The sequence below is a fragment of the Agelaius phoeniceus genome, chromosome 9 (genome assembly GCF_051311805.1).
Source record: "Agelaius phoeniceus isolate bAgePho1 chromosome 9, bAgePho1.hap1, whole genome shotgun sequence".
Lineage (NCBI taxonomy): Eukaryota > Metazoa > Chordata > Aves > Passeriformes > Icteridae > Agelaius > Agelaius phoeniceus.
In genome coordinates this window covers 10,035,865-10,048,644 of record NC_135273.1, presented here as the reverse complement: position 1 = coordinate 10,048,644, position 12,780 = coordinate 10,035,865, and the positions used below count along the sequence as shown (strand labels likewise).

The window sequence follows — 12,780 nt, the reverse complement described above, 5'->3', positions numbered from 1 at the left end:
TCAGGTACTCCCTGGAGAACCGATTTTCTGGCCGGGGTAATTTGCCCCGGCTTCAGAGGTATCACTTCAGGCAGGAGTGTGGAAGGAGAAAAAGCTCTTTTTCTCACCCCTCCACATTTCAGTTGGGTTTCCTGAGAGGAAATGATACTGTGACTGTGCTGGCCCCCTCCTTCCTCTCAGGAGGGAGGAGCACACCAGCATCTGCTCACAGCACCTCTTCCCTCCCTATGCCCCACTGGGATCAGTTTGCCAGCTGAACGGTTCCTGGGGTCTGAGTCCCAAGGGAAGGAGGCTGCTTGTCAGAGAGGGAACTGGCCCCTGAATCTCTGGGCTGAGAGGCAGGAAGGGCAGGTTGTGTTCAGGTGGTGTGGAGCTTTCCTGTGTGAGCACAGCACCCCTGCCTATGCCAGATTTCCCATCTAGTCCATGTGAAGGCTTTTGGCACAGCTGTGGTGGTCCAGTTCTGAGAGGAAGCGTGCTGGCACGTGGGTCTCACCCAGCCACGTGGCTCTGCCAGTGCCCAGCTGCCTCCCAGGGTGGGTGCAGAGTAAGGGAAGGAGCCGGGATGGCAGTGGCCAGGTGAAGACAACGCCCACGCTGAGATGTGCTGTGAACATCTGCCCCTACCCACAAGCTACTTCTATTTTTGTTCCATCTCATACCCTGGCTGACTCAGAGGAGGGGAGTGAGGGGGGGTTAGGTTAGAAGAAGCCAGATGGGAGGACTGTAGGGGAATTGAAAGAGGAAGAGGAGTTGCTTCAAAACCAGTAGTTGCCATTCTTTCAATCAGCTTTTCTTCACACAGTCTCTTTAGCGCTTCTCTGTTTCAGGTGCAGGCAATTTGAGGCAGGGATGGCACTTCCTGCCTGCTGTTGAGGTGAGCATTCTTTCAGGGCACCATCAGAATAAATGACACCCTGCTCTTAGCTCCACTGTCATCTGCCTGGGCTTTAATGAGCTTGACTGGAGTTCACCCTTTTGCTTAACTTCTTCTAGGAATTTCCACTCATCATTTTGGTGCCTTTACAAAACTATCCACAATGGAAGAGTAAGTGCCAAATTTCCTAATTCCTGTGCATCTTAGTGTCATCACTTCTGGACACAGGCACAGTCAGTGGTCTGTGGTGTAAGTCTTGCAAGTCCTTGAGACACATTCTTGCAGCCACAGGAAAAGGGACCCTCCCCTCAAACAGCCATACCAGCAATTTTCACATTTATTGAAGATGGCCATTTCATCCTTGTCCCCATTGCTTCAGAGCTTTCACTAATTTTGCAGAAATGGCACATCATGCTTTGCCCAGTCCGCTACTCTTCGTTTGCTCCTTGGGCTGTAAACCTTGGGCTAAGTACCAGCATCCTCTGGGTTGTTCCCCAGGCAACAACCTGAGGATCAGTGTTCTCGCTGATCACTCAGTTGCCAAAGCTGCCTTAATGCAAACCATGGCCTAAGCAGGGGACCCAACTCTTTCCGAGGAGATCTAGGAGCGGGCAGCTCCCATCCCGCGAGCAGCAGAGCTCTCGCAGACAGGTCTGCCTGGGCTCAGGCTTTTCTGGGGGTGAGGATACACAGTGAGGGGGGAATAAAGGGAACTGAAACTCCATTCGCAACCTGGTGCGAGAATTCTGCCCCAGCGCTGCCCTTCCTTCCTCCCTTCCTCCCTTCTTTCCTTCCTTCTCCTCCATCCCCCCTCACGCTTCCCGACTCTCCTGACGCGCTGGGGAGGGGGCGGGGGTGATGTCGGGATGAGCCCCATCCGATGAGTGGAGAATTTTTGCAGCGTTTTTCAGCTTCCTCTGCTCCGGTGCTGACCCACCGCCGCTGGGGAGGGGATCCCCGCCAGGGGGCGGCGCGCGGGGCGGGGGATGTCCATCTTTGGGAGGCGGGCGCGTCACTCCCCTTATATGGGCAGTGTCGTCACGGCCCGGCCTCCCATTCATATAAATGCCCGGCGGCGGCGGCCGGGATTCCCTGCCCGGGCTCGGTGCGGCCCCGCGGTGCCTCCGTTCCTCCCGTCCCGTCCCATCGCCGCCGGCTCCGCGCTAGCACCGGGCACCCTCCGGCCGCTTTCTCCGCTCCCGCCCCGGCTGCGGCGGGGCGCGACCCTCGGCCGGCATGAAAGTCACGTCCCTCGACTGCCGCCAGCTGCGGAAGCTGCTGCGGAAGGAGCCCTCCCGCTGCCTGGTGCTGGACTGCCGGCCCTACCTGTCCTACTCGGCCTCCTGCCTCCGCGGCTCGCTCAACGTCAACCTCAACTCGGTGGTGATGCGGCGGGCCCGCGGCGGGGCCGTGCCGCTGCACTTCGTGGTGCCCGACGCGGCGGCCCGAGCGCGGCTGCTGCCGGGAGCCGAGGGGGCGGCGGGGGCCGCCCGCCTGGCGGCCGTGGTGGTGCTGGACCAGGACACGGGCCACTGGCAGAAGCTGAAGAAGGACAGCACAGCCCAGATCGTCCTCAACGCCCTGCTGTCCAGCCTGCCCGAGGCCGGGGCCAGGGTCTGCTTCCTGAAAGGTGAGAGGGGTCGGGGGGACCCGAGGGACAGGGGCTGGGGGAGAGCGGCGCGATCCACCCTCAAAACTCCCCTGGTTGGCGGCGGCCGCCCCGAGGTGCTCCCGTTCCCCCTCCTTCGCCCTGCAGTGAACCTGATTATTGGTGGAGGGCAGGGAGGTAACACCGGGATTTTGTTTCTTTTCCACCTACTGGAAATAAATCCCGGATAGACTCTGCGGGCTGAGCCGAAATGCCTTTCCGCTCACCCCCGCCAAGCGTTTAAGAGGCCGAGGGGGAAAGCAGAGAATATTAGTAAAGAACAGCAAAAGTTGCAGATTATCAAAGGGGGAGAGACATCGGCGCTGCATGGGAAACAAAATCAGCCCTGCGGATATGAGAGACGAGGCCACCGCTACTCGCTGTCCGCCCGGTGACACACGGCCGCTCGTGTTGGGTGCCCGAAACTCTGGCACCGATGCCCGCCCCTCCACCGAGGGCGGAGAGGTTTCTCTCTGTCGGGCACATCGGGACTCTGACAGAGGCGAAACTCCGGTGCTCGCCGGGGGACAGAAATACCTCCTCCCCTCACGTGTATTACAGCCCTTCGATTGCGGTTCTTTGTTTTCCTTCCGTGTAACCCGGGCTAATAAAACGATAAATAGCATAGCGAGCATAGCAGCCCGCCCTTTCCCTGTCCTTCCGCCCCTGCCTCCCCCCACTTCTGGCAGCGCCTTTGTCCTTCTGCCCTCCCGGCTGTCTCAACGCAGCCCCCACCTGCCCGGGGAGCGGGGCCGCGCCGGGCGGGGCCGCTCCCGCCCGAGGCTCCGCACGCCCGGCGGCCGCGGGGCTCCCGCAGCGGCACCACGCCGAGGATGGAGCTTCCAAAGACCCCCTTGCCATACCATGAGGCCATAAAAGGGAGGGGAAAACCAGGCGATGTTTCTTGAATGAAGCCTGCCCCCGTGTTCTAATGGGCCAGGGTTAATTCACTTTTAATAAGCCTTTTATCGCTAGTTTTTGACCTGAGGTACCCAGTTTTAGCCTTCTGTAACGACCTCCCGCTGGGGCAGAGGCATCTTCAGCCTGGGTATTTGCCTGGTACCGAGATAGGGGGATGCTCCTCGGCTGTTTGCCACCACCCTGGTTCTGTCCTGGCACTATCAGCCTTTGCTGGATCTGACAGTCACCCCAAAAGCACAAATTCTGCTGCTGGAGGGTAGAGATACTGGCACTGTGTCATTCAAATCCTTAGAGACTACACTAAATTAGAGATGAAGAAATATCTTCAGGGTCACTGTGGGAAGTCTGCGGTAAACTAGGGGCCATACTAAGCTCTGCTGACTCTCAAACTGCTTGTTTGGCCACACCATCATCCTTTCCTCCTCATGTACCAGCCCCACATTTTGGAGTGGTGACTGTGGCTCTGGGCAGTTTATCCGGAGTGAGGGGTTAGTGTAGCCTCTGCTTTGTACATCTTGTGAGTTGTGAAGTGTCTTATCTTGAAAGCCTGTTGATTTGAGGCTAAAGACATTTCCTCTCAGTGTATGAGAAAGTTTCCTGCTGCAGTTTCCTTTTGCTTTTCTGGAAGTGCTTGGGGCTGCAGGTTCAGGCCCATGATTCAGTGGGCAGCACTGGTGATTCACTGGGGCCACCGACCCCCAGGAAGCTGTTGGCCTGGGGGAAGATTTTTGGCACAGGGGGGATATAAATCACCCAGGAACACTGTGTTCTGATCAGGAGAAAGGGCCCTTTGGAGGTCTCTGCTACTAGTTTTGCAAATAATAGGCTGTAAAACCACCAGGAAAAATCCTCCTTGAGGTTTCCCCTTATATTCCTGCTCTCCCTAGGCATGTAGAGCTGGGAGGAGGTGTTGGCTACTTAAGTGCTAAGGAGGTCTCATGGCAATAAGATATGAGGAGGTCATCAAGATGCTGAGGATCTGGTCCCTGAGAGAGCAGCTGGAACTCAGTCATTGCGTGCCAGGCCCTGTTCCCCCGTTGCTTTCTGGCTTGCAGGGTCACATCTTTCATCTGTGTAGGTGCAGTTTCACTGTGGGTGAGCTCAGCCCCAGCACAGTGAGAGTGGTTGTGTGTCAGGGAAAAAAAAAAAAGATAAACCAACGCATAGTCCCTTGGTGCCGATAATGATTCTATTACTTATCGATTAAAAGGGAAGTGCAGCTCAGCTCTCCATGATGAGCAACCGAGTATTTGCAGAAATGACCTCAGGGAAGGTAGGTTGAGTGGGGAGGGGGAAGAGAGGAGATTGCTGGAGGATGGGATGAGCAGATGACTCACTGTAAGAATGGCTTGCAAATATCCTGATCCCCAAGGCTTGTAATTAACCATTCACCAGCTGCATGTGTTAGCTGCCCCAAGAGACACGAGACATGCATGTCTGCTGGAACACACATGCAAGTTTGGCTTGGGCAGATTTTTGTGTTCCTTCAAGTGTAAAAACAGCAACATAGGGTGTAAATGGGGATCGTGGTTATTTATATAAACTGGATATACTTTTCCTATGTGATAGCAGTGACTGGGGGGTTGGGGGGAAGATAAGGTCAGCTATGTAAAACAAGAGGATTTAAAAGTTCACCCCACGAAAGGCAGCTGGAGATCAGGGAATTCTGCAGAGCTTCTCGTGTTTGTTGTTTTTTCACACTGTGAGTTGCTAGGGATATCATTTTTTCAACCCAGTTGTTGTGGATATCATTTTATCAAACACCTCCCACCACCACCCTGGTCTCCACGGTCACTTGACTGCTTGGACCACTGCCTCATGCTGTGAGCTCTGGGATGAGCTGGCAGAATGTGGCTGGGGGTAGGAGGAAAGGTGCAGGTGCTGAGTGCCCCTTTGCTGTAAAGTCACTCTCCTGCCCTCTGTCATGGAAAACAGACTTTCATCACCTTCAGTGGGCTTTGGATCGTGCTGGCCACTTGCAACACGAGGACCCCACGGCAGGAATGAGTAGGCGACAGCAGCACGTCATGAATTTGAGCACACAAGTGCTCAAACATTGCAAAGAGATGAGACACCGGCACTGTGGGGCTGAACCGTCAGAGGTGGCTGTGCCGGGCAGCCCCGGCTGTGAGCTGCTCTGATCCTCTGCACTTCCCTTGTTTCAAAGCCCTCCCTTGCAGCCAGGCACCCACACCGACACAGCTTATCAGGGTGAAACAGTCGCAGGTGAATGAATCACAACGGGAGGCTTTGCCTTCCAAGCCTTGTTTACTTGAGGGACACACTGAAGGATTATTGAATGTGGCTGTTCAGGAGCCATTCATTTCTGCTCTGAGAAAGCACAGGTGGCAGACATGTGGCACACCATTGACGTTTCCTGGCTGCTTCTGCTGCCTGACTTATTCGGGTACTTTTTGGAGATGATGTTCTTCCATGCAGAATATTCCCAGCCTGGAAACAGGCAACAATTTAGCTGCTGAAAACTTTGAGTAACAATGTAATAATAGGATTAATTCCTTTTCATTAGCAGCACACTGAATGAAATGAACGCAGTACTTAACCGTGCAGAACAGCTCATGTGGGGCTATTCAGTTGTCAAATGCTGTCACAGGATTTCATTAAGTTTTATAGCTGTTATTTAACAGATTGGTTTCAGTGGGACCATCTTCATTACTTCACTGTCTTCATGCATTGTGGTGATTAATGAGACACATGCAAGCATCCCCCTCTTGTGTTTATGTCCATTTAAAAATGCAAATAAAATATTTTGTGTGTTGTTGTAGTGAATATATTAACGACAGGTTTAGAAAAGATGATTCTGAGTACAGAAATCTCTGCCTCAAATGCTGGAATTGGTGATCATGTATATAACCTGGGGGGAGGGAGTTTAGTCCCCACTGTACTGGGGCTAATGGTTGCTAGACTCAATAGAATTACATTTGCTAACAGCTTTAGTCTGGATTCACTGGGTTTTGGCAAGTTAATAATTGTCAGTGGTATCAGAGGTTTTTCCTTGGATGCCCAAACTCTTTTAAGCAAACCCATTTTCCCAGAGGAGCACTATCCTTCATTGACACTCCCCTGGACTCATTGCTGGGCACTGCCGTCCCACTGCATTGCTGGAGCTTTGTTTGTCCTTCACTTGAATTAAACCAGTCCTTGGGAGGGCAAATATTAATGTTTTCTTCTTTTTGTTGTTTCCCTAGGGGGATATGAAACCTTTAACTCTCAATATCCTGAGTGCTGCGTGAATGGAAAACTCATTTCCCCAGAGAGGACGGAAGCAGAGAGGAACCTTGCCAGCCACTGTGAGAAGCAGAGTGCCAACCACAAACCTGCTTATGACCAGGTGTGTGTCATGGCTGTGGGGGTGACCTTCCTCTTGGGACTTCTCCCTGCTGCCACCAGGCTCTCTTGGAGGCTGGCAGGGTGTCAGTGGGCCTGGTGCTGCCATGGGCTGTGAATAAGTTGTCACAGTCCAGGCTGATAGCCTGTGAGCTGAATAAGTTGCCCTTGTGTGCTGCTGGTCAGCATCACCTCCACTTGGCTTTAAAATTAGGCAGAAGGAGGCAAAACACTCATCTAGCCCCCAAAACTATTTATGAACTCTCTTATCACACACCCAGAGAGAGTGAGCTGTCAGCAGCTCACACCTCCAGAGGAGACTGAGAATGGGCAGGGGAGAGGCTGCCAGGAGTGCCGCTTTTGAGCACGTTCTGCCCATGACTCCTCTGAGATCTCAGGAGGAATTTGAGGCTGGCAAGGGGCCAGAGCCTCTGAGAAGTGAGAGCCACCACTGGGCTGGGGAAGTGGGGTTTCCAGAGGGGAAGTGGTGGTGTGCCCCCCAGCCCAGGGATGATGTGTGCTCCGAGATGTCACCCTGCGGTCAGGGCGCTTCCGCCCGGGCGTGCGGTTCCTGCTGCTCAGGGGAGTCCCCCTGTGACGCCTCTCTGCTCCCCGGGCTACCTCCCACACCAGCTGCCCTCCTGCCACCGTGGCTGGCTGCCAGCTGTCCCTGATGCGTGGGAACCCACCGTGTGGGCAGGTCAGGGGCAGTGGAAAGGCAGTTTCGTGCAGCTGGGGGGTGGCAGCATCTCCTGTGCATCATGGAAAGTTACCTGCCAGCTCAGAAAGCTGTGTCACGTGGTGGCTTTGCTTTGCCATCTCGTCATGCAGCCTTTGCTTGTGCTGAGGAAGGAGGAACTGAGATGACGTCTCAGGGTGGGTGATGCAGTGGGTGCTGTGCTCCAGAGAGGTGTGGGGTGAAGGGGGATGGGGAGCCTATGTCCAGTTTTTTGCTTTTTTTTTGTTTCACCTTTGGAGATGTGACCAGAGGGGCAAAGCCCTGGCTGAGCCAAAGCAGCCTCTTCCTCTGTCCTAATCTTCCTCTCTGCTGGATGTGGCTCCCTGCCTTGCCCCATTTCGGTAAAGCCTCAGTGGCAATGGGCACCACCTATGAAAGCACTTTGGGTGCACTGCAAGGGGCAGCACTTTAAAGAAAGCCACAAACATGCTGCACATGGGTAGGTTGGGTCTGACTTTGTACCTTGCAAATGTGGACAAGAAAATGAAAACATTTTTCCTGCATGGGCTTGGCCATGGGACTGATTCATTGGCCCTTGCTGTGGGAGCTACATCCAGCAGGGAAAAAAATTAGGACAGAGGGAGGGAGCAGGCATTAACATGGGCTCCCTTGGTCCCTCTTGGGTCTCAGGACTTATGAAAAAAGAATTACATGTTTCTGCTCCTTCTCTTCCAGGGTGGTCCAGTTGAAATCCTGCCTTTTCTGTACCTTGGTAGTGCCTATCATGCTTCCAAGTGCGAGTTTCTCGCCAACCTACACATCACAGCCCTGCTAAATGTCTCCAGGAAAAGCTCAGAGTCCTTCAAAGACCAATATTGCTACAAGTGGATCCCAGTGGAGGACAGTCACACAGCAGACATCAGCTCTCACTTCCAGGAAGCCATAGACTTCATTGGTAGGTACAAATGAACAAATGTTCAGATCTTCATGTATTTTTAACTCATTTAAAATGTAAAATCAATTAAAAATACATTTAATTAATGTTAAAATAAAATACACATTGAAGTCCACTGAATTTTGTGAAGGAAAAAGCCCCAGTTCCTTGGACTTGCATGCCAGAGTCAGTAACAACCAGGTGAAGCAGAGTCAGCTCATTGCCTTACTGTGCTGAGATATCTCAAAGGTGTGGGGTCTTAGAAATCCATTGTCCCCCCTTATCACAGAGCTCTTTATAGTCCTCCTTTTGATCATGCTGGTATCTCACCCTTTAATCAAATACCCCAATGCAAAAAAGAATGAGGAGGCCTTTAGAAAAGTTTGTGCTATTCCATTTCAAATCTTCCTGTGTTTGGCTGAGCGGGTGAGTGAAGGTGAGCTGTGCCACGGAGCACAGGAGAGAGGATTCTCCCTGAGAAGCACAACACGGTTTTGTGGGGTGGAGAAGCCTTAGCCTGGGTGGAGATAATGTTGAAATTGGTACTGTTGCTCTCCAGGAATATTCAAGAGAGAAAGAGAATAAAACACTGTTACAGACTCATTGCTGAGCTGAGTTTGAGTCCTTCAACAGTGCAGGCAGAATTACAAAAACCTGACCTGAGGGTGCTCTCTTAAGTCCTTCCTCTTCCCGGACATCTCACACCTTTCAGGGAAATAATAATTCATGGCACCTTTCTGTGCTATCCTCAACCCCTTCTGATGGATGTCACTTTGAAATTTCCCAGATTTTGAGGACAACTTTAATTTTCACTTTCTTTTAAAATTGGGCATGTGGTGTAGATGCTGGGGATGACTCAAATCCATGTCTTCCTTATTTTGTGCAGTAGATAAATATAACTGGTCGTGGTGGTAGTCCCCTGGCAGACAATTGAAGGCAGGCAAATGATAACTTCCTCAGCTCTGTGTGTTTCCCTGAGCACTACACTCACAGCTATCCATAAATTGGAGATTGAACATGTTGCTCAAGGCAATAGAGCAAAGACAAATCTATTTTTTGAACAGTGTTTTTGTGTGGAAAGGGCTAATTTTAAGCACATTCTCTTTAATAACAATCATTGTGTTGTGTGAGTAACCGCAGTGGCTCCTGTTGTGTCAAATGGGTGCTTTGCATAAGCCTTTTATATCCTGACTTAAGTCCAAGCATCCTTTAACCAGGCTATAATTAGCAGCTGCCTACCAGTGCCTGTGTGCTTTGTGGTGAGGCCCCAGGGACTGAGCTCAGCCTCTCCACCCAAGGGTACCTCCTGGTACTGCTGTTTGCTGCCAACTGGCCAAGCAGGGAATTAGGATTTTGAAGAAAAATCCTGTTTTTCTGGCAAAGGTGATGACAGCCCCTGCAGTTTTTGAGTGACCAGGTAGCAGGAGGGCTGGCCAAGCTTGGATTTACACAACATTTTGAGCTGCAGGCAGAGAAATGCAGCAACAGCATTGCCTGCATCACAATGTTCTTGAATGTCAGTTGCTACAAAAGAGAAGTAGGCACAAGGAAGGAGACAGGGATAGACTTTCCTAAAAAATGCAAAAAGAACCAAATCAAGATCCACAGATTCTGAAACCATGCTCAGCTCTGTCACAAGCTGGGTTTTGTCTTCCTTGTCTTTTAATCTCCGTGTCACCCTAGTACCCAAGAGAGGAGCAGGCCTCTCTTTGCTGTAGGCTGGCTGTGTCCCCCCAGCCTGGCTGGGTGACAGTGTCTTCCCCATGCCCCCAGAGCTGATGTGTGCCGTGGCTCTTTGCAGATCAGGTCCGGCGGGCGGGCGGCAGGATCCTGGTGCACTGCGAGGCGGGCATCTCGCGCTCCCCCACCATCTGCATGGCCTATCTCATGAAGACAAGGAAGCTGCGCCTGGACGAAGCCTTTGACTACATCAAGCAGCGCCGGAGCCTGATCTCACCAAACTTCGGTTTCATGGGCCAGCTGCTGCAATATGAGTCAGAGATCTTGTCTTCCACCCCCAGCCCCCCTGTCACCTCGTGCAAGAGAGAAGCCGCATCTTTCTTTGCAGAGGAACTGACTTTAGGCAAAAACTTTGAGGGCTCGTGCTTTGCCTTTCCTACCTCAGTGTTGAGTTCTGTGCCCATCCACTCTCCTGTCCACCAGCTGAAGCTCAGCCCGATGACGGCATCTTCGTCCTGCTGAACCGTGGGGGCCTGGAGCTGGTGTGGTCCTGATCCCAACTGTGATCCCCAACAAGAACATTTCATGAATGTGCAATAGAGAAACTTCATCCGCTTACTCTGAGATGGAGTGGTTGTCATGGGTCATACTTCCCATATGCTGTGACTGTAAGATGCAAGAGGTCTAAGCATGGCAGGTTTTCTGAACTTTTATTGTCCTTTTTTAAAAAAAATACAAAGTGCTTTTTTAGGGTTTTAACCACACAAAGTGCACCCACTACTGTATTTCCAGATTCCCGGGGAACAATGAGAAATCCATTTAGTATGTTCTTGGCTCCCATCTCCTTCCAATCTTGTTTTTGAAAAGACCCTTACTTAAAGTTTCAAGCAATAAACAGCAGCAGCAGGGAAGCAAGCAAAATGAAAAGCACTACCTTTGCAACCACAGAGGTGGAGGGAGTGAATATTTGTTCAAATCTTTCTCTGGCTTTCCTCCTCCCCTCTCCTGTGTCATGTTTCAGGTAGCAAAGGGCTGGAGTGGGGAGGGGGAGCACCTTTTCCAGGACACTGCTGCACAACCAGGTGAACATCCCCTCTTGTGCTCCAGCCTCCGAAGTGTCAGGTATTGTCCACAGTGTAACTGGATACCAACCCCGACCAGTGGGTCCATTCAGGTGTGGCATTTCCTGTACTTCTGTATTTGCCTTTGTACTGGATGTGCTTTTAAGTAAAGCAGGGACTTAAGGACTATCAGCTACCCTGCTGAGCTATTATCCTCCCATCTGTTTTTTAAGAACAGCCCTAGAATACTTGAATGTCTCAACAATCCTCATCACATTCACATCCCAATTGTGAAACACTGTAACTGCTGGACTTCACACCAAAAAATCCTGACAAGCTTTCAGCTCCAAAACAACTTTTTCTCCATCCCTTCCCAAGTGTTCCCACTGTGTATCGTGTATGGTCAAGTGGTCTTTTTCAGTGTTATGTGACTTGCTTAGAGTGTGTGGTCACCTCTAGTCAGCCTTTGTCCAGAAAAAAAATTATTTCTGTCTTGCTCACGTTGGCTTCTGTGTCCACAGGGAGTTCAGAATGAGTGTCTCTGTCTGTTGACCTTTTTAGTATTTTTTAATATGTAATATGTATGGGAAATGGCAATAATTTCCAGGAGATCTCGTGAATGTGAAAAAAAAAACCAAACCTGCAATGGTTTTTATGGTATGTAAAAATAATAAAGGAAAAAAAATGCCAGGAAAATAAAGCTGTTTGTTGTACTTGGATTGATCTGTGAGAGTGCTTTGGGAGAGCTTGGTGGCAGGAGAGGTCACCTGAGAAAAACACCATGGTGTAAGAAGGTAGGAGAGATGGGCAAGTCTCACTGTGCTGTGTGTTGCAGAGCCACCAAGGTGCATCACTAGAGAGGGGAGAAGGTGAGGGGGAGGATTGTTTCAAACAGAATGACATGAGTCACGGTGGCGTCACTTCCCAGCAGCCGGGCAGGCACTTCTGTTTTGATTCATGCGTGTTTTATTTAAGATTTACCATCTTGCTGAAGATGAAAATCTGAACTAGGCACGGCCCCCACTTCCTTCCAACCATGACAAAGGATCCTACTTGCCCTGATCTTTAGAGCAAAGCTTGTGTGTGATGTGCAGCACCTCTGGGTGCCAGGAGCCAGGGCATGTGGGTCTTTTCACTTTTTTTAAATTAAAAAAAAAAATTAAGTCAGAAGAACCAACATGTCTGATGCATTTCATACCCCTTTTCTTCTTGAATTTACTAGGCTTTTTCTGGCTCATCACTGCAGCACATTTATGATCTGCAATTCTAAATTATCGAGTTGAAAAATCTATGGCCAATATATGGGTTACAGAGCATGAGTGCACATACACATCCGTTTGTAACTTCTTACCTCCAGGGAAGCAAATCTGACAGATGAGAAGGTCTTACTGGAGATGTGCCTTGGAGTTCTTACCCAGTGTCAGAGGGATGTGTCAGCAGCCCTGCCTGGGCTCTGGGAAACCTGAACATGGGAACCAGCAGCCAGGGAGGTAAGGCAGTTGATCTAGTAAGAGCAGATCAATTAATTTTCTGAAAGATCTAATTGGTCCCCTTGGGAAACTCTGGAAAGAGCCTTCTGCCTCTCAGCCCACACAAGCACCCAAGCAGAAAGGCTGTTGAGCTTAGTGAGAGTCC

General features: G+C 51.1%; 1 protein-coding gene across 1 annotated transcript; it reads left to right on the top strand.

Annotated features, from left to right (window-relative positions):
• The first annotated feature begins 1,930 nt into the window (after positions 1-1,930).
• DUSP5 (dual specificity phosphatase 5) lies at positions 1,931-11,864 on the top strand. The gene is made up of 4 exons (XM_054637305.2): positions 1,931-2,507; positions 6,653-6,795; positions 8,206-8,425; positions 10,206-11,864. Exons 1-4 carry the CDS (start codon positions 2,114-2,116, stop codon positions 10,604-10,606), a joined length of 1,158 nt encoding a protein of 385 aa, XP_054493280.1. The 5' UTR covers positions 1,931-2,113; the 3' UTR covers positions 10,607-11,864.
• The last annotated feature ends 916 nt before the right edge of the window (positions 11,865-12,780 follow it).

Bases quoted from the DNA above. Each gene is read 5' to 3' on its own strand.
- DUSP5 (XM_054637305.2), top strand. From the start codon at position 2,114: ATGAAAGTCACGTCCCTCGACTGCCGCCAGCTGCGGAAGCTGCTGCGG. The intron at 2,508-6,652 runs GTGAGAGGGGTC...TTGTTTCCCTAG, and splicing joins CAGGGTCTGCTTCCTGAAAG to GGGGATATGAAACCTTTAAC. The intron at 6,796-8,205 runs GTGTGTGTCATG...CTTCTCTTCCAG, and splicing joins ACAAACCTGCTTATGACCAG to GGTGGTCCAGTTGAAATCCT.